Source organism: Oryctolagus cuniculus, chromosome 17, assembly GCF_051225735.1.
Source record: "Oryctolagus cuniculus isolate XC-2025 breed Fujian yellow rabbit chromosome 17, ASM5122573v1, whole genome shotgun sequence".
Lineage (NCBI taxonomy): Eukaryota > Metazoa > Chordata > Mammalia > Lagomorpha > Leporidae > Oryctolagus > Oryctolagus cuniculus.
This window is the reverse complement of record NC_142883.1, coordinates 48783145-48810976: the sequence shown is the minus strand read 5'-3', so window position 1 is coordinate 48810976 and position 27832 is coordinate 48783145. Positions and strand designations below refer to the sequence as shown.

The 27832-nt window shown below is 39.6% G+C and overlaps 1 protein-coding gene across 7 annotated transcripts; it reads left to right on the top strand.

Annotated features, from left to right (window-relative positions):
• The first annotated feature begins 29 nt into the window (after positions 1 to 29).
• Positions 30 to 26410, top strand: SPATA22 (spermatogenesis associated 22). 7 transcript variants are annotated; one of them, XM_051824541.3, is made up of 9 exons: positions 759 to 888; positions 2647 to 2751; positions 5649 to 5777; positions 7851 to 7911; positions 8031 to 8126; positions 11427 to 11772; positions 14322 to 14448; positions 17904 to 18001; positions 25408 to 26408. In XM_051824541.3, the coding sequence occupies exons 2-9, from the start codon at positions 2709 to 2711 to the stop codon at positions 25597 to 25599; spliced, it is 1092 nt and encodes a 363-aa protein (XP_051680501.2). In that variant the 5' UTR covers positions 759 to 888; positions 2647 to 2708; the 3' UTR covers positions 25600 to 26408. The 7 variants fall into 7 exon arrangements, with proteins under 7 accessions (XP_089174533.1, XP_051680501.2, XP_089174535.1 ...); XM_008270891.5 differs by having other exon boundaries at positions 824 to 1044; XM_002718870.6 differs by having other exon boundaries at positions 828 to 951.
• Positions 26411 to 27832: the final 1422 nt, after the last annotated feature.

Below are 27832 nucleotides of genomic sequence, written 5' to 3'. Positions count from 1 at the left end.
GTAACTAAATAACATTTATTGAGCACTTACTGTGTGCCAGGGCTGTTCACCATTTACTATTTTTTAGGGCAATTGAGGGAATATTGTTATTGCTATTTTACTGAGGAAGGGGACGTAGGTCTGGAGGGCATTACAAATTTGCCCAAGGTCATATGGCTAGGACTCCGCAGTCATCCCAGGCAGGAAGGCTGGCGCGCAAAGCTGGGGTCCTCCCCCGACTCTGCTGCCTGTGGGGAACGTCTCCGCAGCTCCTCAGCTCCCTCCCTGCCTGACCTTTGCCCTGCTGGTCCGTCATCTAAGCCCAGGCCTCGGCTCTCTCCGCTGCCTCCCGAAGACTCCAACTCCCCTGATCACCTAACTCAGAAAGTGAGCCTGGCACGGCAAGGCACCTATGCCTCGGTTTTGAGGCTTGCGGCCTTCCAGTCATTCGCTTCCTGGCACATTTCAGGTTGTCACCAGCATCTTACAAACTGATGTGCAGAACCTAAGAAACACCCGTGGAGTTCGGAGAAGGGAGAGCCACCATTTTCTGATCACGCTGGGGCAGAAACAGGCTGGGCGAGAGAGCTCTGCCGCCGCCTCACTGGTGATCAAAGCAGGCTCCTTCCCGTCGTGGGCAAAACTTTCAAGCCGCCCCGGAGCGGCGAACCTCACAGTGTGAGAACACAAAGGCGGGCACATTAATATTATGGCGACTTCAGCAAAGCCCTTCCTAACGGGTACCAGAAACTACGATGCCACTATGCCCACAAGCCACCGCGCCCAGGCAGGGGCCTCTGCGCCTGCGCGGTCGGTGGCCTGCGGAGGCCGGGCCGAGGTGCGCCTGCGCAAGCTCGGGGTGCGCCTGCGCACATCCATACTTCCCGCGCTTATTTCTGAAGTGCGAAGGTGGGCGGTCTGGGCTGTTTCGACGACCGTTGAGCGAAGCATGGGAGCTTGACGGTTAAAGTTGTGCGTTGTGTGGGTAGAAGAGCCGAGGCGGGGAAAGACCGTGTGTTGACCCTAGAAACCAAACCGCCCCCAGTCCCTGGGTGGTCAGGAGAGGTTAGAAGAGAACATAAATCCTGTCAGGAGCGTCTCCCTCCCTCCCCCCTCCCTGAGGGGCTGAAACGGGGGCGCCCGGCCTCTGTCGGAGGCTGCCGTTGTCGGATGGCGGATGGCGGATGGCGGATGGCGGGGTGGGGCTGGGTTTGCGAATTGAACGAACGTTCGGGGGCGTCAGCGCCGTTCAGGGCCACTCGGAAGCGGGAGTAGAGGCAACTCCGTACCCTCCGTCTGGGCATGGGGAGATTTCCTTTTAAGATTTTTAATTTTTCTCGCTTACTCTGAGACGTGAGAGCCCTCTTAGGTGTAGGATAGGCGTTGCCCCATTTTTTCCTGTGTTAAGGAAAAGTGGCGACCTCTGGTTCGGCCCCTGTAATGACACGGTTGGTTTGTAAAAGGGGCTGCCGTGTGCAGCTCCAAGCCCAGAACGTGGAAACAAAGCGGCGGCAGTCCTCGACCTCGTGTTTCCCACGTGTGATGTTTCCAAACAGTATTTGAAAATCAGTACTCACCTCCTTCGGATTTGTGTTGTTACTTGGTTGTGTTCATGTTTGGTCGTCTCACTGGCTAGTGAATTTGGAGCAGAGATTATTTCATTTAGGTGTGTAATTTGCCTTTCAAGGAAAGGATTGAAATATATAAGGAAGCTAAGCATGTAAAACAAACAAACAAACAAACAAACAAATTATGCTGTAAAAGGAAAAAAAAACTTGTCTCATTTGTTGGAGTTGTAGAGTGGAAACTTGGCATTGTAATTATTTTGGACATGAAGCGAGGACTTCATCTTTGTATTATATAACCCAGAAGTCGCCGACTAATTAGTGGCCAAAGCAGATGATATGCTCACTGTTTAACGTGGGACGCATCTTTCTCTCTCTCTCACTGTCTAACTCTGCCTGTCAAAAACAAACAAACAAAAAAGTGGGACGCAGAGGGTGATTTCTCACGGCTGGTTCAGTAGTGAATGTTTTCTCCCTCCCCTTGTAAGCACATGTCTGCCAGTGCTGTAGTCCATTTCACTCTTCAAAAGACCTGGCTGAGAATTCTCATTATGGATCCCTGATCCTTAAATACGTTGCATAGACTGTGTTTAGGAAGTAGGTTGTAGTCACCCTGGTCATAACTGAATTTGAAGAGTTTGGAAAATGGAGTATGTTATTTTTTTTTTTAAAGGTTGACTTATTTGAAAAGCAGAGTTGGAGAGGGAGAGATTGTGATTTTCCAACTGCTGGTTCACTCTCCAAGTGGTGACAACAGCTAGGGCTGTTTGAGATGGAAGCCATGAATCAGGAACTGCCAAGTCTCCCATGTGGGTAGCAGGGACTCAAGCACTGTGCTGCCTTCTAGGATGATTTAGCAGGGAACTGGATTGCAGGCAGAGAAGCCAGGACTTGGGCCAGGCACTCGGATAGGGTTGTGAGTGTCCCAAATGGTGACTTAACTCTTTTTACCACAATGCCCTCCTCTGAGTTGTCAATTCTTAGAAAGCAGCAGATGCCCTTAAATGTTTTATCATATTTGAAACCAGTTTAAAATATTAGTTTTCTGTAATTAGACTGATTTTGTAGATACAGTATGAGTTACATTTTTTCTTATTCAAAGGTTTAGTCAGACAACTTCATATTGTAAATTTGAATATCAAATAGACTTTGATATTGGAGGAAATGAAGAGAAACCTACATGAAAATTCAACTCGAAGTACAGCAGGTATTGAATAACTTTTATTTTTATATGTCTTGTATTTAGTCTTTTTTTTTTTTTTTGGACAGGCAGTGAGAGAGACAGAGAGGAATTATATTTAGTCTTATAAACATATTTGTCTTATATATATAAGCTTATAGAAAGATTATATGGTTTGGCCGGTGCTGTGGCTCAATAGGCTAATCCTCTGCTTGTGGTGCTGGCACACCGGGTTCTAGTCCCGTTCGGGGCGCCAGATTCTGTCCCGGTTGCCCCTCTTCCAGGCCAGCTCTCTGCTGTGACCCAAGAGTGCAGTGGAGGATGGCCCAAGTGCTTGGGCCCTGCACCAGCATGGGAGACCAGGATAAGTACCTGGCTCCTGGCTTTGGATCAGCACAATGCGCTAGCCGCAGCGGCCATTGGAGGGTGAACCAACGGCAAAGGAAGATCTTTCTCTCTGTCTCTCTCTCTCTCACTGTCCACTCTGCCTGTCAAAAAAAATTATATGGTTCATAGATGGCACATTTTAGAAGGAAATTTTAAAAAGACATGTATTCTAGCCTCTTTACTTTTTGATAGAAGTAAAATAACTTACTGAAGGAAAAACCTTTGTCAGCAGAGGTGGAAATAAAATCAGATGTACCGGGCCGGCGCCGTGGCTCAATAGGCTAATCCTCCACCTTGCGGCGCCAGCACACCGGGTTCTAGTCCCGGTTGGGGCGCCGGATTCTGTCCCGGTTGCCCCTCTTCCAGGCCAGCTCTCTGCTATGGCCAGGGAGTGCAGTGGAGGATGGCCCAGGTGCTTGGGCCCTGCACCCACATGGGAGACCAGGAAAAGCACCTGGCTCCTGGCTCCTGCCAGGATCAGCGCGGTGCGCCGGCTGCAGCGGCGGCCATTGGAGGGTGAACCAACGGCAAAGGAAGACCTTTCTCTCTCTGTCTCTCTCTCTCACTGTCCACTCTGCCTGTCAAAAAAAAAAAAAAAAAATCAGATGTACCTAGATTAGCCTAGTGAGCCACGGCGCCGGCCAAATATATGATTTATGTATATATATAATTTATACATATGTATAATTCATTTATTTCTTACACCCACTTTCTGAGATAGACTACTATTATCATCATCCTTGTTTTCCAGATGAAAAACCAGTACACAGAGAAGTTAAATAAGTAATATATTCAATAGGAGAATCAAAATTTGAACTTAGGAATCTGGGTGTTTCCATGTTCTTAATCACTATACTGTCTTGCTTCCCAGTATAAGTATTAGCACAAAGAGTTTAAAGAAATTGCCCAGGTTTTTATTTTGGAGTTGTAATTCAAACCTCCTTTGAAGTCATAATTAAAACTCAGGCAGTCTCTTCAGAGATCACATAATTCTCCTAGTCTTTCATCAGAGAGTTTTCAGAACCATTATTCTCCTGTAGAACAGTGATTATGAATCAGGTAGAAAATGCTATAGTGGCAAGACATCTGAACTGAGAGTTAGGAAGCTTGGATCCTACCTGGTTGCTCCAGTGACTTGCTTTGCAGCAATAGATGAGGATTTTGGACCTCTTTTTCCTTTGAATTTCCTTCTAGATTTTAGTTTATATGTCTGACTTTTGGCCTGACTTGGTACTCTAGTTCTGCCATCTGGAAGAATTAAATAAATAAATTATTTATATATATATATATATATTTTTTTTTTCTCATTTGGGTTAGATATTGTCACTATCTAAGTCTTTCTTAAAATAATCCACAGGAGGCCGGCGCCGCGGCTCACTAGGCTAATCCTCCGCCTGGCGGCGCCGGCACACCGGGTTCTAGTCCCGGTTGGGGCGCCGGATTCTGTCCCGGTTGCCCTTCTTCCAGGCCAGCTCTCTGCTGTGGCCAGGGAGTGCAGTGGAGGATGGCCCAGGTGCTTGGGCCCTGCACCCACATGGGAGACCAGGAAAAGCACCTGGCTCCTGGCTCCTGCCATCGGATCAGCGCGGTGCGCCGGCCGCAGCGCGCCGGCCGCAGCGGCCATTGGAGGGTGAACCAACGGCAAAGGAAGACCTTTCTCTCTGTCTCTCTCTCTCTCACTGTCCACTCTGCTTGTAAAAAAAAAAAAATCCACAGGAAAGAGCAGTACAGACACCTGGGGTGCCTGTTGAAATCTCAGAATTTTGGATTCCATGTTAAACCTATTGTAATAAAATTTATGAGGGTGAGGTCTTAGAACCTGCATGTTGAGTAGAATGCCAGATAACTCTTAGCCAAACAAAATTTTGAGAACCGTGGTTCTAAATGGGATGGTGTTACCATAGTGGAAAGTGTTTAGGGTTTTGGAAAACTTGATTCAAAGTTTGGTTCTTTCTCACCTTACTGTACTCCAAGGGTCCATTCCAGTTGATATGGTAATAGGCAAGCACAGGAGGGAAATTAAGAAAGCAAAAAGTGGATTTGGAAAGGGTTAGGAATGAGCCAGGAGATGGGAATTACTTTCCAACAGGAGGAATTAAAGCAATGTTAAGGTAGAATAAGAAAGGACTTTTTAGAGAGACAAATGAGGCTATTCAGGATCTTAAAAAGAATGTAGAATTGTGGGGCAGATAGGCTCCAGCATTTAGCTCAGGAGTTGGGTCATTCAGCTCAGTGGTTGGACCTGGCGACTCTATTGTGATCCAGCTTCCTGCTGATGCACATCTGGCTGTTGCAGGCATTTGGAGAGTGAATCAGTAGATAGAAAGTCTCTGTCCACCTATTTGTCTCTCTGCCTTTAAAATTTTTACCAAAGAATATAAAGTCAATTCATGGACACAGAAGTGTATCTATAATAAGCATATTAACATATAGATACAGAAAAATTCAAACTCTGTATGTATTATATAATAATTATTCTACAGCTAGGCATAATTATTTGCCTGTTTTGTACTAATTTGTTAGTATTTTCCATTTAGGCTGTTTGCCTCTACCATTGTTCAATCAGAAAAAGAGGAACAGACAACCATTAACTTCGAATCCACTTCAAAATGATTCAGGTATCAGTACTGCTTCTGACGGTTATGATTTCCCACCTTTACCAACAGGTAAGAAAATGAGTTGGTGATAATTTCCAGGAAATTATTATTAAGCTTGTAGAAAATGACAATTTCTCTTTTATTATAATAAAACATAGAAAGTTTGTGGGTTTTCTTTTCACTATCCAAATACAGAAATTACTTGGCTCCTTCTGAATATTCCAGTTCAGGAGTTTGAGTTTCTATATCTACAAGGGTGGCTTAGCATTTAAACAGAGTATCTTAGATTTCAAGCCTTAGTTATAAAGAAGTAGTAACTTGAACTGTAAAGTGATTATTTTTTCTTTCTCAAACACGTACAGACGTTCTGACTTACCTATTTAGTGGTAAAGAATGGAAAAATTTAGGTTGTCTCAGGGATGGGAATAGGTGTGCATAGAAGCAGGAAAAATACAGGGAAAAAAAAAAAGAATTTGGAAGGGAAGAAGCCCAGGAATTTCTGGTGTTTGGCCCTGGCCATTTTTTCTTCTTACAGCATTTTGGCTTTTTCATTTGACTCTGCTTTCTGCTATAATCTGAAAATTTCTACATTGAACCTTAATTGTCAATGTATTAATATATTTTTTAAAGATTTTATTTATTTGAGAGGTAGAATTACAGACAGTGAGAGGGAGAGAGAAAGAAATGTCTTCCATCTGCTGGTTCTCTTCCCAAATGGCTGCAAAGGCCAGAGCCAAGCCTATCTGAAGCCAGGAGCCACGATCTTCCTTTGGGTCTCCCACCTGGGTGCAGAGGCCCAAGTGCTTGGGCCATCTTCTACTGCTTTCCCAGGCCACAGCAGAGAGCTGGATCATCAGAGGAGCAGCCTGGACCAGAACTGGGATATGGGATGTTGGTGCCACAGGCGGAGGATTAACCTACTGTACCACAGAGCTGGCTCCCACCAATGTATTATTATTCATTGCCAATGTATTAATATTAAGAAATGGGACCTATAGAAGGTGATTATGAGATCAGTGAATTTATAAAAGAGGTACAAGGAAACTATTTGCTCCTTCGGTTATGTGAAGACACAGGTAGATGCACCATCTGTGAAACTTAAGTAAGCCTTCACCAGACATTAAATCTATTGGTGCCTTGATCTGGAACTTCTCAGCTTCCAGAGCTATGAAAAAAGTAAATTTTTATTACTTATCAATTACCCAGTCTTCCGTATTTTGTTATGGTATCACAAATGGTCTAAGATATTCTCATCTAGTTTGCTTCCTTAAAGCTTCAGATAGCACAACATGAACTAACTTGCCATTGCTAGCAGTCTCCATACAACTCTTGGTTCTAGTTTACAGAGGTCATTGGTCAACTGCCCTCTGTGTCTCTTGACTTAAATCCTAGAGACAGCAAGACTCTGGTACAGCTCATCTTGTAAGTGAGGCCACTAAAATCCTGACTCAGGTTTTTGAATGTTGGGAGGGTCTTAATGTTTACTGCTACTTTTATTTCTGGAAGAAAGTTTGGGCAGACAGAAATTCTGAAATATACTTTTTTTTTTTTTTATTTTTGACAGGCAGAGTGGACAGTGAGAGAGAGAGACAAACAGAGAGAAAGGTCTTCCTTTTGCCGTTGGTTTACCCTCCAATGGCCGCCGCGGCTGGTGCACTGCGACCGGCGCACTGCGCTGATCCGAAGCCAGGAGCCAGGAGCTTCTCCTGGTCTCCCATGTGGGTGCAGGACCCAAGGACTTGGGCCATCCTCTACTGCACTCCCGGGCCACAGAAAAGAGCTGGCCTGGAAGAGGGGCAACCGGGACAGAATGCGGCACCCTGACCGGGACTAGAACCCGGTGTGCCGGTGCCGCAGGCGGAGGATTAGCCTATTGAGCTGTGGCTCAGGCCCTGAAATATACTTGTTACATACATTTACATTTTTGGGGCAAGCTTAAAAATTGTTAATAGGATATTATACAATTAGAATTTTAAAATATCTTCATATAAAACAATATTTGTGTTACTAATTTCATCCCACTTGATTATACTTCTAAATCTATTATTATTTTGTTTTCTTCCACATTGGAGGAATTAAGTAAGTATGAAGTGATTATTTTAAAAAATATACATGTCTTACTTTGATCTGTGTTACTTTGAGATTGGGCCTTGGAAGCTGCAAGTCCAGAGTTGGCTCCTTTAATGAAAACAAGGAACACAGGGTACGTGGAAAAATATATATGTGTCTGTTACCAACTGATGTTATTCTTCTGTATATATTTTATATTTATCAATTTGAAAGCAGGCTATTAATATTTAACAAGAAATATTTCCTCAAAAGGCAAGCACCACATTCTGTTTCTCACACCCTGAGAAGTCAAGAGTCTGTGTCTAAATCTATTCAATCAGATTCTGAAGGAAACCAGAGTGGTTGGAGGTGAGTTTATTTATATTTGCTCATCTATTCTCTTGTTTGCATTTCCTTTATATTTTTTGTTTATTTCTTTTTCCTTTATTTCCTCCTCCTCTACTAAGGAGATTTACATTTAGGAAATTTCTAAAATTAGTTAACTATAGTATTTGCATTTAACCTGTGCACATCTTCCTATATACTTCAGATAATCTCTAGGTAACTTAAAATACCTAATGCAAAGTAAATGCTGTGTAAATAGTTAACACTATATTGCTCAGAGAATGACAAAAAGTATGCATGTTCAGTACAAAAATTTTTTTAAATATTTTTATGTGCTTCTGAATCCAGATACATTACCTATAAATATGGACTTTGCTGTATTATTTTATCTATATATTTGTCTTTTCCAATGAGTTTCATACTTATGCTCTCATATTGCTATTTAGCATATTTTCATCCATTTAAAGAACTCTCCTTCACGTTTCTTGTAATGTGTAACATTGAGATCTTTTACATTTCTTGGTGATTTCTGAGAACTTCAGCTTAAACCAAAGGTTTCCATTCTCTTCTGGGCATCTGATGAAACAGAGAGAATTTAATATCTGTCTCTTGTAATTACCATGTTGTCTTGCCTTTTATGTCAGTGTGCTTTCCATTCCAATAGCTTCCCTTGTTTTAAATGATTTTGGCTTTTCCAGAATGAAAACAAAATGAAAATACCATTTTTTTGACTCTTCTCCATGGCCTTTTTTAGTCTCACTCTTCCCATAATTTATTATGTCTAACAGTCTTCAGAGTCTTATAATTTTTTTAAAAATTATTTCTTTGAGGGAGAGGGAAGGGGGAGGAGGAGAAGGGGTGGAGGGCACACTCCCACCTGCTGGTTCATTTTCCAAATGCCCACAGTAGTCAGAACTGGGCTAGGCTGAATCTGGGAGTTAGTAGCTCTGTCCAGGTCTCCCACATGGATGGCATAAACCAATTACTTGAGCCATCACCACTACCTTCAAGAATCTGCATTAGCAGGATACTGAAATCTGGAGTTAGAGGTAGGTATGGAACCTAGCACTCCAATAAGACACACATATACTAACCAGTGACTTAATCACTAGACCAAAATCCTGCTCCACAATTTTTATATAAATTAATTTTCTTAATGTTATGACAATAGGTATTATAAAAGGTTGCAGTATAAATTTTAGAAAATGTTCTGATAAAATGGTTCTTATATATCAATTTTTGACTGACTTCTGGTGATATTTTGTGGGAACTAACAGAGCTGTTATTTTCCTATCGCTCTGAACTAAATAATTGAGTATAGTCCTGTTAGAGATCCAATATTGATAGAGGAGAATTTACTGTAAACTAATGATATGTAAGTATCAGGGCCTTCGTTTGCATTATCCCTTTCTAAATCATGGCTTTATCCATGGACCAGAGAAGAAAGCAGCAATTTGAACAGAGTGTAGGCCCTGTAAAGTGTAGCATTCCCCTGGGCTCACCCACTGTATCCTGATGATGCTCCTAGGGCTACAGGTTTGATTGAAGATGTCTACCTAAACCTTTACATACATCTGGTCCTACCAACAGCCTGCACTTAGGGTCTTTGGTGAATATCTGGGCCTGTCGTTTCCCCAGAAAGAAGTATCTGAGGGAGATAATGTCGCCTATCCTGTTCAGAAGCCACTACAACTTGGGCTTCATGGTCTGTTTGGGTTGTAGAGGAACTGGCTAAGCTGGATGGGTTTCTAAGGCATCTGTGTGTAGGGAACATTGAGTGAGATGAAAGTCTTTAGTTATTCAAAGACTATTCCCCAAGCTAGGGGTACTTCTGAGCAAAAATGTAAGGGAAAGTTTCAAATGTACTATTACCAGTAAGTAGTTGTGAAGCTGAAAGAAATTTTTCTAGACTGTAAATAATAAAAATAATTTACACAGCCATGAGAGAGGAAAGACAAAGTTGTATTTCTATTTTCTCTGTTGAAAACAAAACTACAGGGACCGGTTCCGTGGCTCACTTGGTTAATCCTCTGCCTGCGGCATTGGCATCCCATATGGGCACCAGTTCTAGTCCCAGCTGCTCCTCTTCCAGTCCAGCTCTCTGCTGTGGCCCGGGAAGGCAGTGGAGGATGGGCCAAGTGCTTGGGCCCCTGCACCCATATGGGAGACTAGGAAGAAACACCTGGCTCCTAGCCTCGGATTGGCGAAGTTCCGGCCGTAGTGGTCATTTGGGGAGTGAACCAACGGAAGGAAGACCTTTCTCTCTCTCTCTCTCACTGTCTATAACTACCTGTCAAATAAAAAAAAAAAAAACTATAAGATTAAAGAGATGATCATATGAAGAGATATATGATCAATATAGGAAAAAACTGGTAGAGATATGTCAGGCAATTAATTAATAATTGCAATAATAATTTTTTCTAGATATTGTGATATTTGTGGTGTTTATAACTTTTAAAATTTTATTTCTTTTCTCATTTCCATCCTTAATTTCATACCTAATTTACTTAACAGCACTTCCCAATTATATAAAATTTAGACTCCATAAAATCCAGATTTGCTCCTGATCACTAATGAACCTAGATAGTTTTTGGACTATTTTCTTAAACAAGGAATGGGTCATATTGATTGCTGTCTTATAATGCTTGTGATATCTTTAGGAACATTATTCAGAATTAAGAACTTGTGACTTGGACTGGTTTTTTTTTCTGTTGAATTGTTAACTAACCTGCTTAGAAATTATACTTCTGATTTTGGCTTCATTAACATAATGTTCTGATTAGCTGGTAATCACTCAGATTAGTGCAGCTATTAAATGCTGCAACAGATTCACGAGTAGAGCTTTTAAGCTACATGGTGAAAGAACTGTTTACTCTCTTTTCTTTTGATTTAAAATCACTGACAAACTACAGTTTCATTTAAAAACTTTTTGTAGACAATTTAAAAATAAATGCTAGTATACAAATGTCTTCAAAGTCTTACTACTTCAGGAAACCCATAGTTATAGGAAGGCTGGTATAGTTAAAAATATACTTTATAGCTTTGGACTCTGAGTTGAGAGACCAGCATTCTCTAGGTTCTATACTGGTCAGTAACTTGCTATATGACTTTGGGCAAATTATGTCCACAAGAGCTCAGTATTCTCATCTGGAAAGAGAAATAGTAATATATTCTAGATTTATGATAATGTGTTTGGAATTTCTAACTAGCTAATGACAAAGTAGTTTATAACCTATAAATTTTGATGTAAATGAAATCTTTCATGAATTGTTTTTAATTAAGAAGAAGCACATAGAATCAAATAACTTGTTTTTACTATTACAGTTACAGAGATGGCAACAAAAATATCAGCTTAAAAGCTTGGAATAAAAATGATACTACGTCTCAGTGTAAAAGAACAAATCTAGTGGCAAATGATGGAATGGATTCTTGTGCAGTGAGTTTGGGAGCTCAACAACAGAAACAATCAAAAATATCTGAACATCCTAACTTACCTCACCACAGAGAAACTCAAGAACTCAGACAAATGCATTCATCAAAAATATGTGATTCAACAATAAAAGGTTTAGGCAAAAATAGTGCATTTCAGGCATTTAAGCCTAATTTACAGCAAAATCAATTTAAGAAAAAAACGTTGGATGATATTCCAGAAAAAAATACTACTCTAAAGGTAAAAAGTTTTAATGACTTGTTTACCTTTGAAAATAGGAGTAAATAAGTATTTGGAAAGTTACAGAGGAAAGAATATTTGAAATTGATCCCATGGCATACCTGACTTGATTAGCACAAATAGCCAGTTCCATTGGAGTGAATGGGATGTTAGCTTGCAAAATATTTTCTTTGAGGGTGTGAATGGTTGTTCCTTTTAATAATTCTTTCAGAATTTTCCTACTGCATTTCAATATTCACTTTTTACTAATTATGGCAATTGACCCATTTTTCTGCAGAAATTATCCAGACTGTTCATATATCATCCTAAGTATTTCTCTACAGAAGTCAGAAAATGTATTCTGCAGAGATAATAAATATATTTGGCCTTACAGGCTGTATGGTTTCTATTGTGATTGCTCAGCTCTGCTGCTCAACTTTGTGGCTGTAGCTTAGAAGCAGCCATAGACACACATAAATGGATGGGCATGGCTGTGTTCCAATAAAATTTTGCAAAAAAAAAAAAAAGGGGGGGATAGATTTGGACTGCAAGGCATAGTTTGTTAACCTCTGCTTTATAATTTTTTCCTATTCAAACTTTCTAGCCTTCTATTCCATATTTCAGTAATTCTGATTCAATGCTGTAGCCATTTCAGACTCTTTAAGGTGAACCAACGGCAAAGGAAGACCTTTCTCTCTGTCTCTCTTGTCTCTCTCTCTCACTGTCCACTCTGCCTGTCAAAAAAAAAAAAGATGATTTTTTAAAAAGATTTATTTATTTATTTGAAAGTCAGAGTTACACAGAGAGAGGAGAGGCAGAGAGAGAGAGAGAGGTCTTCCATCCAATGGTTCACTCCCCAGATGGCGCAACGGCTGGAGCTGTGCTGATCTGAAGCCAGGAACCAGGAGCTTCTTCCAGGTTTCCCACATGGGTGCAGGGGCCCAAGGACTTGGGCCATTTTCTACTGCTTTCCCAGGCCATAGCAGAAAGCTGGATCGGAAGAGCAGCAGCCAGGATTAGAACCCGCGCCTACATGGGATGCCAGCGCTTCAGGCCAGGGCATTAACCTGCTGCGCCACAGCGCCAGCCCCAAGATGATTTTCTAAACATTGCATATACTCTAATACATCTCTCCTTTGATCTATATTCTTCCCCATACTAGTCACTTCCTCACTACACACAATGCTTTAACTGTTCTTTGTAAACATCTTCTATATATCATGTGCTAGGTATTACAGAGAGGAATGGGTGAATAATGTCCCCCTCCACCACATCTCCCTCAACTTATGGATTCTTCACATATTCTTGTCTGTGCTCTGGAAGGTTGAATCATCCTACAATAGTGCATGGTTTTAGGATTCATTATTTGTTGACTTCTGCTGGAGGTCAGCCAAGGGGAGTCACTAGGAGGACATCAAAGGGTGGGAAGGGGTGGTCGGATTTCCCCATTTTCTCCATATTTAAATATGTTGAGCAGTGGCTGTGTCCCTGCATGACACAGCTCATCCATGAGTCCAGCTTTCATGAGTTTGGTAATTTTATTTTTTCTTCTATTCTTTCAGCCTAGGAGTAGTGACACCTTCTTAGTCTTTTTAATCTTTGGGCACTTACGTACCTTATGCTTGTTCTGCCTATATATATGAAAAAAATTCTTTTTTTTTCTTGGAGATATGCCTTGTATAGTGTGTATCACAGTGATTTTCTTATATTTCCTTGTACACAAGAATGATAGGACAGAGTCATCTTAGTAACAGGAGGTATAATAGAACTTTAGGTGGGGGAGAAAAAGGGAAAGTAGTTGCATTTTGGAAAAAAAAAAGTTCCAGCAAGTGTTCTTTATAGCCCTCACTCTCATGAAAAAAGTGTTTTCACACTCTTGAAAAGTAGTATTTTAATACACTACACAAGTATTCCTAGTTGATCTTAAAAAATGCCAAGCATATTTTCATCTTAGGGTCTTTACACTGGTCAGTCCTCAATAACCCATTTAAAATAACCTCTATCCTTTTACCCTCCACGTTTTTTTTTAATTTTTAAATTGATTTGTATGAATTAATAGAATGCATCAATTGCTGAGGTATTCATAAAATAAAATATTCAGCCTCTAGACTAAAATCTGTGAGGGCAGATATCTTGTTTGTTTGCTGATATTTCCTTAGTGATTGACATATATTTGCTGCCTAAAAAATACTTTCGAAATGAGTGAATGTGTCTGGTTCCCCTTTTAAAGTGTCAGCACATTAGGGAAAGGAGTTGTTTTACATATCTGAGTTTATCACAGGATCTGGCACTTGATAATTTAGAAATATTCAACAAATGAAAAAAATGAGTGAATATAATAAATAATTCTCTTCTTGACTGTCTTCAAGTACATCCTAGTTTCTCCTCTTATAGTGTACTAATAATGGCTTTAATTTAAGGAAATAATTGTATTAAAACTTCGACAAGTTCTTTATACACATTTTATGTATTTGTCTTTTATGAGGACCTAGGATCTTTATACAGAAGGTGAAAGAGTATAATGAAAAAGAGAAAATAATTTCTAATCCTGTATTTTTATTTTTTCAAAGGAAGCCTCATTTCAGCTGCAGTTTAAGGAAAAAAATAATTCGTTAAGAATTCTTTCTGTGGTTATTGAAAGCATGAAGTATTGGCGTGAACATGCACAGAAAGCTGTACTTCTTTTTGAACTGTTAGGTACGTATCATACTTCAGAAATATTTCAGTCACACCATTTGGAAAACAGTTTTTAATGTCAAAAAGAATATCTAGGGGATCTTGAAAAATGAAATTTTGTAAAAGAAAATTGTGGGTTTTTTTTTTAGGATTTTCTGGGCCAGTTATTGATTTGTGTGAATGAAGTATTTGGTTATTTATGGTAGTAGTTTTAATTCATGACGTTATATCTGGAAAGACTCTTGCAAGTAATCTAAACCAGTCCTTTGAGTTAGGTAAGGAAATGGAACAGATAATTAAAATATGAATAGATTGTCTGAAATCACAAAGCAGGTTAGCAGTAGAGATGGATCTGGTATCCAAGCCTCCTTTCTCAATCTATTGTTATTTATACTATATTGCAGTAATCCAGTAGTTATTTTATATAAACATTACATCATGTTCTAAATACTCTGAAAGAACATTTAAGAAATTTTTTTACAGATAAGAATAAATGCCTTACAATTAATTTGTTTTCTGAATTGGTATTTAAAATGGAGAGGGGCCAGCGCAGTGGCTCACTTGGTTAATCCTCCGCCTGCGGTGTTGGCATCCCATATGGGCTCTAGTTCTAGTCCCACTTGCTCCTCTTCCAGTCCAGCTCTCTGCTGTGGCCAGGGAGTGCAGTGGAGGATGGCCCAGGTCCTTGGGCCCTGCACCCGCATGGGAGACCAGGAGAAGCACCTGGCTCCTGGTTTCGGATCGGTGTAGCTCCAGCCATAGTGGCCATTTGGGGGATGAACCAACGGAAGGAAGATCTTTCTCTCTCTGTCTCTCTCTCACTGTCAATTAAAAAAAAAGAAAAAAGAAAATGGAGAGAGTTTGAAAGAATGTTGTTGCAATTTTGTTTCCTTAGAGTGAAGAGATAAACATGTAATAAGTAGAAATTCAAAATATTTTTCTTTCCATAGTTTAAACTTGTCTTTTAATTCCATTTTGTGAACTTTTTGAAGTACTTTTATGTATATGATATAAATATAATTTAATATAGTTACATATTTCTGTCAGAGAATGAAAATAATTCTAATTTCTCTCTTGGTTACCACCAAGAAGAAAACATTGTTTTATGAAGTGACACTGGGTTTAGTAGATACAGACTTTGACTAAAGCACATAGTAGTTTTCTGTTGCTGCATAACACATTAGCAGAAACTTAGCAGCTGAAAACAACAACCATTTTTAAACTTTTAAGTTCTGTAGTTCCAAAGTCCAGGTGAGTTTCACTGGACTCACTGGAATTGGACCCAGACACTTTAATATGGGATGCAGGCATCTTAACTGCTGGCTAAATGCCTGCACCTTCTCTAGACTCTGGATTTCTGTCCTGGCCCTTTTGTTTGCTAGCTGTTTCTAAACCCTAAAGAATACCCTTTTTTTCAAAATCTGCTGACTTTGTTAATTTATCCTTTATGGCTTTTTGGAGGTTTCTGTGCCTCTGGCCTCTGAAAGTCCCATCTACTCTCCAGGCATTCTGCAAATCCTACTTATTTTCCCTGAATCTTATTTCCAATCTGGTTGGTATAGTTTTTTCTACTCTGTGTTGAAGCTTGACTTAGCTTTCATTTTATCTAGTTATTCCCAGTAGCCATGTAACACCATGTTAGCTATTTCATGTCCATCTCTATCAGAGCTAGAACATCTTGTTTCAAAATTGGTAAACCCTGTTGGACTTCCCAGTTGACTTTTTCTTCATTTGAAGAATGCCTCTGGTTCCTACCTCATTTGCATAGCAGAAATATTAAAAGTGACCTTATCCCATTAAAAAGCACATGTTACGTCCATTCATCTCTCCAAAATTCCTTTTGGTGACTTGTTCAGGTTCACTACAGAAGAATAATGTCTGAAATATCACAATACTCAACATAAATAGCAATGAACAGATTAGACTCTATACTCACCAGAGGTAGAGACTACATTTGATTCAACTTTAGTGTCCAGAACCATGCATACTATGTAGGAGGTCCCTTTCAGTTGCAACTAACAAAATCAACTTCAGCTGCTTAAATAAGTTAGGGATTTATCCACAGAGCTGAAAACTTTTCTAGTCTCTGAATTCAGGAAAGGCTTAATCCAGTTGCTTAGGAGATGGCACAAATGGTTTCTGTGCTTTCACAGTGCTGGCTTCATCCTAAGGCTCCACACTACAGTGTCTACAGCAGCTTCTGACTGATTATCAAGTTCTCTAGAGCATGCATCCTTGTGCCATGGTGTCACATTCTTCAATAAGATTGTTTTGGTTGCTCTTTCTCAGAAACTAACAAATTATTATTTATCTATCATCTGTCATCTATCATTTCTGACTGACTAACATGCCCTTCACTGACTGTTGCTGGGGAGTGGAATGCCAATTGACTTAAGGTAGTTATAGGTGTACCTGTGTCTGAAGGTAGAGACAAATCCCATCCAAATTTTATGGCTAACAGTGGAAGAGGAGAAGTTTCCTATAGAAATATCTGGTCCTTATAAAGAAAATATATTCTGATCTCAAAATAACAAGCATTCATTACAGTACTCAGTAGAAGGTCACTGAAGGAATTAGTCATGTTGTCCTTTGATAATTTCTTGAGATAAAAATTGATTACTGTTTGCACAGGTAAAGCAACAACTTTGAAATAGGTTAAGCAGTTTGCTTAATGGGCAGACTTGAGGGGATGCAGGTCATAGGGTACAAATTTGCAGTTATGTAGGATGAAGAAGACTAGAGATTTAATGTGCTGCAGGAGGACTATAGTTAATATTCATGATTATATGTTGAGAATTTTCTAAGATCATAGATCTTAAGCACTCTTACCACACACAAGAAGCTAAGTATGGAAGGTGATAGATAACGTTAATTTGCCTATTTATAGTAATAATTTCACTATGTATATAAAATATTGTGTTGTACACTTTAAAAATGTACAATGAAAATAAATTAACCCCAATTTTTTCAAAATCACAAATGTTACTAAGTTGGGGAACTGTGATAGAATATATAACTTCTGATTTGGATTTACCATTTTCATTACATGATGATACTTATTTGCAATAGTGTTTATTGTTATAAGTTAGGAGATGGTTTGGGAATTTAATTCTTGTAGAACAAATTCTAAAGAAAAAACTTTAGAGGGCCTGATACTATCAGTTATAAGAACTTGACACACAAAGGTACTTTAAAAAGTTCATGCAGAAAAAATTAAAACAAGTTTATTTTGGTGCAAAAATTTTTTTGTATGAAAGTTTTTCATAATATGTAGAAAATGAGTTATGAAAAAAATCATACATGGATTTCAAAATTTTTGTGCACTAAAACAACTCACACTTTAAATCTTTATGACTCTATAAATAGAGCTGTATTAATTGGTATGGTAACAGTGATTTAAACATCAACTTCTGTTTGCTAAATTTTGTTTGCATTTTACCAATATTGATTTTCCCCCTATTTCAATGTTGCTTAAGCTGTTCTAGATTCAGCTGTTACACCTGGTCCATATTATTCCAAGACTTTTCTTATGAGAGATGGGAAAAATACTCTGCCTTGTATATTTTACGAAATTGTGAGTATTTTAAAGTGTTATTTGCAAAGCTTATGCTAACAAAACATAAAAATACAGTATATAATTCCATTGCAATAGAAATTATGTTAATTTATTAGTACTTTAAATATGTTTTTTTCATTTTAGTTCTGTTGTTAAAGTTGTTTATTTGGTTAACTAATGTGAAGGATCTACTGTGTGTCAGACACTGCTGAGTGCAAGGGGTATAAAGTGGAATATGAGTGATTAATGGCTCTTTCAGAGTTTATAATTTCAATTAGAAAGGTGTATAAAATGTTACACTGTGGAAATGATATGGTAGAGATATATTCAGGGTGCTATTGAAGCAGATCAGAAGGATTGGACAGGTCAGGGAAAGATTTTCAAAGAAAAGTGGTAACTGAGGTCTTTATAACTTTTTTGTTGTTGTTGTTGTTGACAGGCAGAGTGGACAGTGAGAGAGAGCGACAGAGAGAAAGGTCTTCCTTTGCCGTTGGTTCATCCTCCAATGGGCACCGTGGGCGGTGCGCTGTGGTCAGCGCACCGTGCTGATCTGAAGGCAGGAGCCAGGTGCTTCTCCTGGTCTCCCATGGGGTGCAGGGCCCAAGCACTTGGGCCATCCTCCACTGCACTCCCTGGCCACAGCAGAGAGCTGGCCTGGAAGAGGGGCAACTGGGACAGAATCCGGCGCCCCAACTGGGACTAGAACCTGGTGTGCCGGCACCGCTAGGTGGAGGATTAGCCTATTGAGCCGCGGGGCCGGCCTTTAAGGACTTTTAAGAGTCAACTTTAGTTGCTCCAACTTTTGTGTTTTGGAGGGGGTGAAGAGGTGGCAAGGGAATAGCATATGCCAAGACACAAAGTGAAGAAGAAGCCTGAGCTATTCAGGGAACCACAAGTAGTTTATAATTACTGAAGTGTATAGTTAGTAGGGGTAGGATACTATTTCTGAAATTTGGTGAAGGAGGGAGTAGGTTGGGATGTAAGTAAGAGTCTTGGTGACAAAGAAGACTGGAAATGATAAAAGGAGGCTGGGGTCCTTATGAGAGCTATATACTTTGTAAAAGAGATTGGCCTTAAGTCTGAAATTTGTCTCAATTCTGAAAACAGACTTGGATTCTAATGTTTATTTCAGCATAAACTAGCTTTATGACCTAACTAAGCTGCTTAAACTATCTGAGCTTCATTTTAAAAAAATATGTAGAATTGGGATTAACCTGCTTTCAGAGATTAAAATAGAGATTGATGATAAAACAAATGTTCAGTGCTGGACACATAGTAGATATCAAAACAGTAAATATTATGTTTATTTCTATATCTTAATGTATATTGTCTTCTCTAAGTTTTAAAAAGTCTTTGTTACTGAACTGTAATGTATATAAAAAGTGCACGTAACTGCATAGCTCTATGAAGTTTCATAAGTGATCGCTTGCCAGGTTAAGAAATAAAACATTGGCCAGGGCCACGGCTCACTTGGCTAATCCTCTGCCTGTGGCTCCAGTACCCCGGATTCTAGTCCCAGTTGGGGTGCCGGGTTCTGTCCCCGGTTGCTCCTCTTCCAGTCCAGCTCTCTGCTGTGGCCCGGGAAGGCAGTGGAGGATGGCCCAAGTGCTTGGGCCCTGCACCCCATGGGAGACCAGGAGGAAGCGCCTGGCTCCAGGCTTCGGATTGGTGCAGCAAGCCGGCAGTAGCAGCCATTTGGGGGATGTACCAACAGAAGGAAGACCTTTCTCTCTGTCTCTCTCTCACTGTCTAACTCTGCCTGTCAAAAAAAAAAAAAAAAAAAAAAAAAAAAAGAAATAAAACATCACCATCATTCCTGGACCCCTCTTGTGCCTCCTCCCATTCACTATCTCTTGTCTTCTACCTAAAAGTAACCACTGTTGTGACTTAGTGTCAGAAATCCAATTTTGCCTGCTTTTGAACTTTATGTAAATGGAATCACATGGCATTTTTAAATGTCTGCTTTCTTCCACTCAACATGTTTATAGAATCCATCTGTGTTGGTGTATGTAGCTATAATTCATTCATTTATATTGATATGTTTGCTGTTGTATAAATGTACCAAAATTTAGTATTTCATTTTATTGTTGGTGGACATTTGGGTTATTTTCAGATTTTTGGCTATTATGCATACTGCTGTATGAACATTCTTTTTTTGAGATTTTATTTAATGTACACAGATTTCAGGTATTTCATATATGCAGAATTAGGAACATACTGATAATTTCATACCCTACTCTCTCTCCCACCCAGGCTCCCACCCTTCTTCCTCCTTCTCCTATTTCCACTCTTAATTTTTATAAAGAACTATTTTCAGTTTACTTTATACTCATAAGATTAATCCTACAGTAAGTAAAGTCTTCAACAAGTAATATGAAGAGAAAAATACTGTTCCACAATAGCAGGGACAAAGGCTGTAAACAATGATCAAATCTCAAAATGTCAATTTCATTTCTGTACATTATATTTTAGGTACTGTATTAGTTACCAAAGATCAGGAAACACATGGTACTTGTCTTTTAATGATTGGCTTATTTCACTCAGTATAATGGTTTCTAATTGCATCCATTTTGTTGTAAAATACAAGATTGTTTTTTTACTTCTGAGTAGTATTTGGCAATGTGTATGTATCATAATTTCTGTATCCAGTCATTAATTGGACATCTGGGTTGATTCCATATCTTACCTATTGTGAACTGAGCTGCAGTGAACGTAGGGTACAGATAACTCTTTCATCGGCTGTTTTCATTTTGTTTGGGTAAATTCCCGGGAGTGAGATTGCTGGATCATATTGTAGATCTATTTTCATATTTCTGAGGTATCTCCATACTGTCTTCCACAAAGGCTGCACTAGTTTATGTTGCCACCAACAGTGCATTAGGGTACCTTTTCCCCCCACCTCCTCACCAGTATTTATTGTTTTTGATTCTGTATGAGAGCCATTCTTACTGGGGTGAGGTAAAACCTCATTGTGGTTTTTATTTGCATTTCCCTGGTAGCTAGTGATCATGTGTCTAATGGCCATTTGAAAATGCCTGTTAGAGTCATTTGCAAAATTCTTAACTAGATTGTTTTCTTGTTGTTGAGTTTCTTGAGTTCTTTCTTTCTTTTTTTTTTTTAAACAGGCAGAGTTAGAGAGAGAGAGAGAGAGAGAGAGAGAGAGAGAGAGAGGGAGGTCTTCCTTTTTCCATTGGTTCACCTCCCAAGTGGCCGCTACGTCAGGTGTGTTGCAGCCGGCACGCTGCAGCGATCCAAAGCCAGGAGCCAGGTGCTTCCTCCTGGTCTCCCACGTGGGTGCAGGGCCCAAGGACCTGGGACATACTCCACCGCACTCCTGGGCCACAGAAGAGAGCTGGACTGGAAGAGGAGCAACCGGGACAGAATCTGGCACCCCAACCAGGACTAGAATCCTGTGTGCTGGCGCTGCAGGTGGAGGATTAGCCTAGTGAGCCACAGTGCTGGCCAAGTTTCTTGAGTTCTTTACAGATCTGGATATTAATCCTTTATCAGTTTCATAGTTTTCAAATATTTTCTCCTATTCTATCAGTTGCCTCTCCACTTTGCTGTTTCTTTTACAGTGCAGAAGCTTCTCAGGTTGATATAATCCTATTTGTCAATTTTGGCTTTGATTGCCTTTTGATTGATTCTGGGATCTTTTCCAAGAACTCTTTGCCTAAGTCAGTGTTTTGCAGGGTTTCCCCAGTGTTCTCTAGTAATTTGATGGTATTGGGTCATAGATTTTGGTCGTTGATTAATTTTGAGTGGATTTTTGTGTAAAGTTTAAGTAGAGGTATTGTTTCAAACTTTTGCACATAGAGATCTAGTTTTGCCAGCATCATTTGTTAAAGAGACTGTCCTGGCTCCAGGGATTGATTTTAGCTCCTTTGTCAAAGATAAGTTGGTTGTAGATGCATGGATTGATTTCTGGAGTTTCTACTCTGTTCTATTGGTCTACATGTCTTTTTTTTTTTTTTGCCAGTAGCAAGCTGTTTTGATTATAAATGCCTTGTAATATGTCTTAAAATCAGGTATTGTGATACCTCCTGCTTTGTTTTTGTTATTTAAGATTGCTTTAGTGGGGATGGCACTGTGGTCTAGCTGCCTGCAGTGCTGTCATCCCATATGGGTGCCAGTTTGAGTGCCAGATGCTCCACATCTGATCCAGCTCTCTGCTATGGCCTGGGAAAGCTTGGGCTTCTGCACCTGTGTGGGAGAAGCTCCTGGCTCCTGGCTTTAGATCGGACCAGCTCTGGCCATTGCAGTCATTTGGGGAGTGAACCAATGGATGGAAGACCTCTCTTTCTCTCTCTGCCTCTGCCTCTCTGTAACTCTGCCTTTCAAATAAATAAATAACTAAATCTTTAAAAAAGATATTGTGTTAGCTATTTGGGGTCTCTGTGTTTCCCTATGAATTTTAGCATTTTTTCTAGATCTGAGAAAGATGTCATTGGTATTTTGGTTGGGATCGCATTGAATCTGTAAATTGCTTTTGGTAGTATAGACATTTTGATGGTATTAATTCTTCCAATCCATGAACATGGAAGATTTTTCCATTTTTTATGTCTTCTTCTCTTCTTTCTTTAATGTTTTAAAATTTTCAACATAGAAATCTTTGACTTCCTTGGTTAAATTTATTCCAGTATATTTAATTCTTTTGTAGCTATTGTGAATGGGATTGATCTTAACAGTTCTTTCTCAGCCATGGCATTGTCTTCATTATATACAAAGGCTATTGATTTTTTTGTGTTAATTTTATATCCTGTCATGTTACCGAACTCTTTTATGAGTTCCAGTAGTCTTTTAGTGGAGTCTTTTGGTTCCCCTATGTAGAGAATCATATTATCTGCAAATAGGGATAGTTTTATTTCCTCCTTACCAATTTGCATCCTTTGATTTATTTTTCTTGCCTAATAGCTCCAGCCAAAACTTCCAGGACTATATTCAATAGCAATGATGAGAGTGGGCATCCTAGTCTGATTCTGGATCTTAGTGGGAATGCTTCCAACTTTTCCATCTTCAGTAAGATGCTGGCTGTGGGTTTGTCATAGATTTGCCTTGATTGTGTTGAGGAATGTTCCTTCTATACCCAATTTGTTTTAGGTTTTTATTATGAAAGGATGTTGTATTTTACCAAATACTTTCTCTCATCTACTGAAATAATCATATGGTTTCTTTCTCCAGTTTGTTAATGTGGTGTATTTATTAATTTATTGATTTGCAAATGTTGAACCATCCTTGCTTACCAGGGATAAATCCTACTAGGTCCAGGTTAATGATCTTTCCGATGTGTTGTTGGATTCAGTTGGCTAGTATTTTGTTGAGGATTTTTGCATCTATGTTCATCAGGGAGATTGGGCTGTAGTTCTCTTTCTCTGTTGTTTCTTTTTCTGGTTTAGGAATTAGGGTTATACTGGCTTCATAGAAGGAGTTTGAGAGGATTCATTCCTTCTAGTTATTTTGAATAGCTTAAGAATTGCAATTAGTTCTTCTTTATATGTCTGGTAGAATTCAGCAGTGAAGCCATTTGTATCAATTTTGTTTATTTTTTAATGAGCATTCTTGAATATATATCTTCTGTATAGACATGCATTTGTGTTTGGAATATACCTAGAAGTAAACTAGCTGGACTACAGATGGTTATATATTCTGATTACAGTAGTTACTGCTGAAGAATCTTTTCTAGAGGTTGTTTCAATTTATACACTCACAAGCAGTATACAAGGGTTGTGATTTCTTTGCATCCTTATCAACATGTAGTAATGTCAGTGTTTAGTCATCCTGGTGGGTAAGTTTAATGTTATTTCAATTCTGCATGATTCTCATGGTTACTGATGAGGGTGATCACTGCTTCATATTTTTGTTTGTTTCTTTGATTTTAAATATTTTGTATATTTATTTGAGAGAGAGAGAGAGAGAGAGAGAGAGAGACAGACACCTGCTTATTCACTCCCCAGATGACCACAAAGGCCAGGGCTGGGTCAGGCCAAAGCTAGGAGCCAGAAGTTTCATCTGGGTCTCACACATTGTTGGCAGGGATCTAAACACTTGGGCCATCTTCCACTGCTTTTTCCCAGGTCATTAGAAGGAAGCTGGATGGGAAGTGGAGCAGCTTGGACTCCAACTGGCACCTATATGATATGCCAGCATCATAGGCAGTGGCTTTACTGTGCCATAATACTGGCCCCCATTTCATATGTTTACTGGCCACTTAGGTACTATTTACATGTGGAATTATTTGTCTCTTTATTATTGATTTATAGAGGTTTAAAAAACTACTCTAGGTACAAATTCTTTGTTTTGTGTATTTTAAATGTTTTATCATGATCCATGATTTGCTTTTCCCTGTTAATGGTAGATTTTGATAAACAGAACATTTTAATTTTAATATAATCATTTTATCAATACTAGTCTTTCTTCTTATAATTGGTGCTTTCTATGACCTTTGAGTGAAAACCATTTCAGAATGCTTTAATTGTATTCAGGATTTGAGGAGATTTGGATATTGTTGTTCTTTTTCTGGTTTGCTAATTCCATTAAAGGCATAGCCTTTTTGGGTTCCAACACTAAGACTGGGGAGAGGTGGGAATGGGTTCTCAAATCTTTTTTTCTTAGGGGCCTCAGATTCTATTCTATTTTTGTTCTCCTGGATCAATGAGTCTATCAAAAGCTCTACTCAGTTTCTCAGACTCTCAGCTGCCTTTCTGTAGTTGGCAGATATCTGAATGCGAAAACATCCCCATGCTCAGGCCCATCCTTGACTGATACTCTCCCAGATGAGGTCTCTAATTCCTTACTGCCTTGATATGTCCCTGATGCATACAAGGAGACTTTTAGTGAGCTATTTCTTTTTTTAAAGATTTATTTATTTATTTGAAAGAGTTACACAGAGAGGAGAGGTAGAGAGAGAGGGAGAGGTCTTCCTTCTGATGGTTCACTCCCCAGATGGCCGCAATGGCTGGAGCTGTGCCGATCCAAAGCCAGGCGCCAGGAGCTTTTTCCAGGTTTCCCACGCGGGTGCATGGGCCATCTTCTACTGCTTTCCCAGGCCATAGCAGAGAGCTGGGTTGGAAGAGGAGCAGCTGGGACTAGAACCGGCACCCATATGGATGCTGGCGCTTCAGGCCATGGCATTAACCCACTGCGCCACAGTGCCGGCCCCTGCAATCTATTTATCCAGCTAGTTGTTCTCACCTGGAGAGTTGACCAGACCCACCTCTTCTGCCATCTACTGGAAGTACAATTCTGGCAGTCTATAAAATAGTGTGCCATTATATTTAGTCTTCTAAGAAGCTATGCCCTACCCAAGTAAGGGTCTGTCCTGTGATAGGACTCCCATATATGTCTGATACTGTAGTCTTGTCAGCAGTGGGGTCCTGACTCAGAAATTTGAAATTTTGATGATTTTTTTCATATTGTACAAACAGGATCGTGAACTTCCAAGACTGATTAGAGGCCAAGTCCATAGATGTGTTGGCAACTATGACCAGAAGAACAACATTTTCAAATGTGTTTCTGTCAGACCGGCATCTGTTTCTGAACAAAAAACTTTCCAAGCATTTGTTAAAATTGTAGATGCTGAGATGAGGTATTGTACTAAAGTAATGAATGAAATTTAGATAGTGATAAGGGAAATTCATGCTATGCACTAAATTGAGGTATTGAGGTATTTTCTGTTAAATTTACCATCTCCGTGGTTTTATCTCTACTGCATTTGTATATTTTATTTGCTGAGTTAAAATACTTACATCCTCCCATGCAAGTACTAAGCAAGCCTGCATGGCTTCTGATATCAGACTTGGGTACATTCAGGTGTTATGTTGATTACTAGAGACTGGAAAGTAGAAGTATAGAAGGAGAGGGAGGTTGGATAATGGATACCAAAATACAGCAATAAATAAAGAATACATTATTGGTGCTCTACAGTGGTCTACAGCATGTGGTCTGTAGTTTACAGTGACATGGCTGGAATAGAGGAGTTCAAATGCTGTGACATGGGACAGTAATGGGAGATGGAGCTGTTGATTGTCTCGATTTATATACATTGTGTACTCATAAATGTATTAGAATGTTTCATTGTACCCTAGAGGCGTGTGCTGTTACTGTGTGTTTGTTAAAAACAAAATAAAATATTTAAAACCTTTTAAATATAGAAATAATTTCTGAAAAATAATTTTGTTTGTATTAAAATGGAATATTTGCTAATATTCAACAGCCATTTCAGATAAAAACATTCTATAATAGTAGTTATAGATGTTTCTTTAATATGGGATAATATACATTGGAATCATCGCCCAAACCAGCTTTGGGGGAAGTACCACAGACATTCCTACCATCAGCAGCATGTCAAGTATGCCCATTATTGGTACTGCTATTGTGCATTGTTCTGGATCTGCTAGTTTATGCAGTTCCTTTAATTCAAATATTCATTGATGCTCTACTATGTGCCATTGTTGAAAGTGCTAAAAATAATCTGTCTTTCAAATAAAAATAAATAAATCTTTAAAAAAGAGAAAGTGCTAAAATAAATCAGTAAATAAACTTACAAAAATTAGTGTATAGAATATGATATGTATTTTGAACCAGAAACCCATACATGATTATATTTGTCCCATAGCTGTGATTCACAACCCTGGGAATCAAGAGGTGGGAGTAGGACAGCCTTCTTTCATTATTATTATTAGAACAAATAACAGTCTCTTAGGACCCCTCCTCCAATTTTGGGCTCTGCTGGTTTAGAGAGATTACTTTCTTTTTTTTTTTTTTTTTTTTTTTTGACAGGCAGAGTGGACAGTGAGAGAGAGAGACAGAGAGAAAGGTCTTCCTTTTGCCGTTGGTTCACCCTCCAATGGCCGCCGCGGCCGGCGCGCTGCGGCCGGCGCACCGCGCTGATCCGATGGCAGGAGCCAGGAGCCAGGTGCTTTTCCTGGTCTCCCATGGGGTGCAGGGCCCAAGCACCTGGGCCATCCTCCACTGCACTCCCTGGCCACAGCAGAGAGCTGGCCTGGAAGAGGGGCAACCGGGACAGAATCCGGCGCCCCAACCGGGACTAGAACCCGGTCTGCCGGCGCCGCTAGGCGGAGGATTAGCCTAGTGAGCCGCGGCGCCGGCCGAGAGATTACTTTCTGTCAGCCTGAGTTGTGTAAAAAATAGAGACTGAGACAACATTTTATGTGTGAGGAGTTATATTTGAGAATTTTATCTCATGCAGTGGAAGGTATGGAGGGGTGTTAAATAGGGATTAAGAGAGGCCTGAACAAGGATGCTTAAGTTGGCCACCACAAAGAGTGACTAAGGCATAAATCTGTTAGCTCTCCCAGCACCCGTTTTGTAGGGTTGACCCATAGGGCATTGATTTCTCTACACTGTTAGATTGTGAATGTATAAGCATCAAGCTGATTTTCCATGATAAATCACTCCATGGACTCGGAGGAATCCTATAGTAGGACAAGAAGCAGGTGGAGTAGTCCTGAGGTAATGCTTTCAGGCTGTATCTCCATGAAGCTGGTTGATGTTTGTGCAGAGCTGGTTACTACAGCTGTGTCTGGAATAAGATATGATAGCTGCGAGAATCTGAAGTAGTACCAGAAGTGTCTGACACAATCCCCAAGGAAGGAATGCTTCTACCAAGAACGCTTCAATGGTTCCAATCTACTGGAAGTAAAGTCTACCAATTAGCAATTTGGTATTCTTCTGTCACTGAATCAACAAACACAGGAATTGCTGTATTGCTTGAGGTCATTCAATCCCAGTTAACAATGGAAAATTGTGTTTCTCTACACAATAAGGAAAGGAAAAACTATGATATTCAGGAGGTTATTTTTTATTTTTTAACTTCTATTTAATCAATAT